The sequence below is a fragment of the Nuphar pumila genome, chromosome 13 (genome assembly GCF_984573655.1).
Source record: "Nuphar pumila chromosome 13, dmNupPumi1.hap1.1, whole genome shotgun sequence".
Lineage (NCBI taxonomy): Eukaryota > Viridiplantae > Streptophyta > Magnoliopsida > Nymphaeales > Nymphaeaceae > Nuphar > Nuphar pumila.
Window position 1 is genome coordinate 4,464,296 of NC_143261.1, and position 3,899 is coordinate 4,468,194.

General features: G+C 42.3%; 1 protein-coding gene across 1 annotated transcript; it reads right to left on the reverse strand.

The window, feature by feature from the left end:
• Positions 1–2,341: 2,341 nt before the first annotated feature.
• LOC149817578 (zinc finger protein ZAT9-like) lies at positions 2,342–3,559 on the reverse strand. The gene has a single exon (XM_089985450.1). The coding sequence runs from the start codon at positions 3,557–3,559 to the stop codon at positions 2,342–2,344; it is 1,218 nt and encodes a 405-aa protein (XP_089841576.1).
• Positions 3,560–3,899: the final 340 nt, after the last annotated feature.

Genomic DNA, 3,899 nt, shown 5'->3' on the forward strand with positions numbered 1-3,899 from the left:
ATATCAATTTGCATTAGCCAGCGCATGTGTTTACTACGATTTACTCAAGATACATATAACAATGGATACCGATTAGTTAAGCAAGTCAAAGAAATGATTGAATAAACCACAGTATAAAAGCAACAACGATTTGTTATTTGCTTATACTATGTATCGAGTTGTTATTTACCATACCAATAAAAGAAACAATTTATTGTACATGTGTGTTGACGATAGTGATTCACGTGACAGCGATTTAATTATATCTACGATGCTATAAAGCGATTTCAATAGAAATTGCTAAATGAGCAGCGATTTGAATACACAAATCGCCATCGCAAGCGTGCAATAATGTATTTTTGCACGCACACATTTTACAATCATACTACAAATATCTTACAAATTGATACTAGAAAATACATAATATCTTACAAATCGATATACATATCGCATAATATATTACAAATCGATACGGCAATTCAACATAATAGCTTACAAATCAATACTACAAAATACATAATATCCTACAAATCAATATACATATCGCATAATATATTACAAATCAATACAAAAATTCAGCATAATAGCTTATAAATCGATATTAACAAACAAAACAATATCTCACAAATCAGTAGTATGTTACTACAACCGTGATTTACCGATTTACGTGACATTAGATGTACTAAGTGAATGGATGATACCGGATGGGGTAGAGGCCCTTCCTCGCATATGTAAACAAGCATTCTTGTCAACAGGTCCCAGCGTCTTATAAATATCTTTAATTTTTCAACCGTCAAAAAGCCAACATCTACCTGCAATAACAAAACAATGCCTTAATGGCACTCACGATGACATACTTTTTCAACAATAGCATGATGACATGGAAAGGTACTCACGACGCCTTAATGGCACTTGTTAAAATATTTGTGCATCATTGTTTTTTTCCATACTGCCTAACAAAAATGAAGAAGAAGAGAAGACTGTAAAAAAAGATGGCCGACAAATGCCCCTATGACGCCCACCAATGATCAAACCAGTCGATCGATTTATAGTTATCTCCACGAGGTAGGAACGAACCCGAGAATGTTTTGTAACACAAGACAGGAACGAGAAAGCGGCAATGTGTTGTAACACAAGCTAAAAACCAAGGCAGGAACCTGGACTCGAGACGATGGCAAAGGGTGCTCCAGCGGCAGCAGATGACGATAAAGGGTGCTCTGACGGCAGCAGACGATGGTAAAAGGTGCATTGTCAAAGGGAGCTCCTGTTACAGCAGATGGTGTGTCGTCAAAGGGTGATCCGCTGGCAGAATAGAAGTTTATTGCTTAGGGCAAAAACAGAACGGTTAGACTTTTTGAAGAGTTAAGATCATCCTCCCTTTTCTGGACAAACAACATTTTTGTCCTTTTCTTGAACCATCGTTTCATGGTGAGAATGGCGGGAAAGGGTACTTAAGTCTTTGCAACTGCATCAGACTTCGACACTAAGTGATGCCGACACACACGGGGATACGAGCCCCACATGCTTATATATGTGGCGCTCATTCAGACCACCGAACACACACTACAGCAAATCCCTCATCTTCGGGGGAGAACACACAACACCCTCTCACACTTCACCATCAATGAAAGTTTTCTTTCACAAGCTTCACATGTTGTAAGCATAACTGCCACATTCAGCCTAACAGAAATGCATGTGACATCCAAAAAATGAAAAACCTTTCTTTTCTTTTTCCACTCCAATAAAATTTTCACATGTTTTCCTTTTTAAAGCTTTGTTCATCAAATTAATCTCTTTTAGAGACTTGAAGACAATATAATCTTACAGACTGGAGGATATATAACTAATAACATGGTAAGCAATGGAAATTATAAGTACCATAAATGCTTTATTCTTAATATGGTGCTTGCTTTAGACACGAGTCAATATGTTAGCACAATGGCTACTGTGGCATCCTAGAAAATGCATGCTTGTGGTGTGTTTTAATGTAAATAGGAAAGAGGGGTCCATTTTGGCTAAGAATAAGCAATGAAATTGCCATGACTGGGAATGCTCAGAGCAAAAACCCAGTCTCTCTTCTTAGTTCCTTCACACTTGCATTTTAATGGAAACTCGTAGAAATCATGTACAAAATGAAAAATATATTTGGTTTATTCAACATTGTTGCCTGAACACATATATCCAATCAGGACTTGAAAGAATGGTGATTCCACAGGTATCCACAAAAATATTTGTCAAGTGGAAAAGGGGAAAAAAAAAGAATGATTGAGATGTTCTTCTTGATCATTATAGTTACAATTTTTTTTTTTTGTATATGTAATTCTTGTTCATAAAAAATTGCCAGGTTCTTTCAAGTTCTAGTTCAACCCTTATGGTTTGATGAACCAATCCCTACCTGCAGCCATGGTGATGAACCATTCCCCAAGTTCATGTCCTTCAAATCACTAAGCTTCCCAATCTTCACTTTACTGTCTACTTCATCATCCATAGTCTTTGAACTCATCCCCAGCCAAGAAGGGTGCATCAATGAAGCTGTCCCCTTCACCTTCCTCTCTTCTTCCAAGTTTCCAGTGTGTTCATCGGCCGGGGCCGGCAAATTCAGATCGATTTGATCCTGGAAGATGGGCCTCGGCGTCTGGTTTCTCAATTGATCTGCTCTTAGCACCATAGCATCAGTTGAATTTGAGGTCACCCAGTGGCACCTTTTGTGGCCACCAAGGGCCTGTCCTGTATCAAATGTCCTATGGCAGATTGAGCACTCATGCACCTTTTGTTTCTTCTCGGTTGGGGGCAACATGTACTGTTGTGATTGAGTCAAGAATTTAGCTCTCGACGGTACAGAGTGCTCATCATTAGTGATCACATCCTCTTCCAAGTAGCTCACCTCTTGATCATCAACCTTGGCATAACACCCTTTCACCTTCTTGTGGCTAGCTCTATGCCCACCTAGTGCTTGGTGTGAATTGAACACCTTCTTGCATGCTTTGCATTCATATTGGCCCCTCGGCACCACAGGAACCCCTGCACGCTCGCCGGAGATTAGCCGGCTGCTCGGCAGATCTTCCTTGGTGGCAGATGCGCACGACTCTTCCGACGTCTCTGCTGGAATCCGGTGGTCCATGGCGATTCGGTTATCGACCCGGCCCGCAGATAGCATTACCAGGCAATTTGCAGCCAAGTCCTCCTCCTCACTTGTATGGGAATTGGAATTTCCCTGCTTCACCCTCTTGGACCTCTTCCCTTTAACCCACCTCTCATCTCCGGCTCCTGCCGCCGCCTCGTCGTCACCGGAGGCGAGAGATTCTACGTCCGACGTGCAATTCTCGCAGGCTCGGCAGTTCTTGAGTCTGTTGGGATTGGTCCGGAGCGCGTACATGCGCCTGATCGGCGACTTGCCGAGCTTGTCTTCCCAGTCGTTCGCCGGATCATCGTTTTCGATTTGCCCGTCGGCGTCGCTGCAGATTCCGTGGGCTCTCATATGGCCGCCAAGAGCTCTTCCACAGTCAAACCCCTTCTTGCAGATCTTACAATAGTACTTGAAGCCTTTTTTATGATGATGGTGCTGGTGGTTGTGTTCCATAGTACTATACCAACAATCTCTCTCTCTCTAGACTATTGGTTTATTTCTCTTCTTGTAATGCATGCCTTTCGCAGTGGGTGGTGAATAGAAAGAAAGGTGAATTGAGGGGAGCAGAATAAGAGATCTTATTGGAGGATGAGAGCCAACCAAGTAGTGAGAGAGAGAGAGAGAGACTTTTTCAATGAGTAGGAGGGATGGTGGTGGAGAAGGGAGTGGGGAGTGGTGGTGGTGAAGGGGTGGCGCCGCCGGAGTGGGTCAACGTGCCGGAATCGACGATCGACTGACAGGATTTTCGGGCGAGGGGACGTATAACGGACGGCCATTATTTACATCGTTTCAA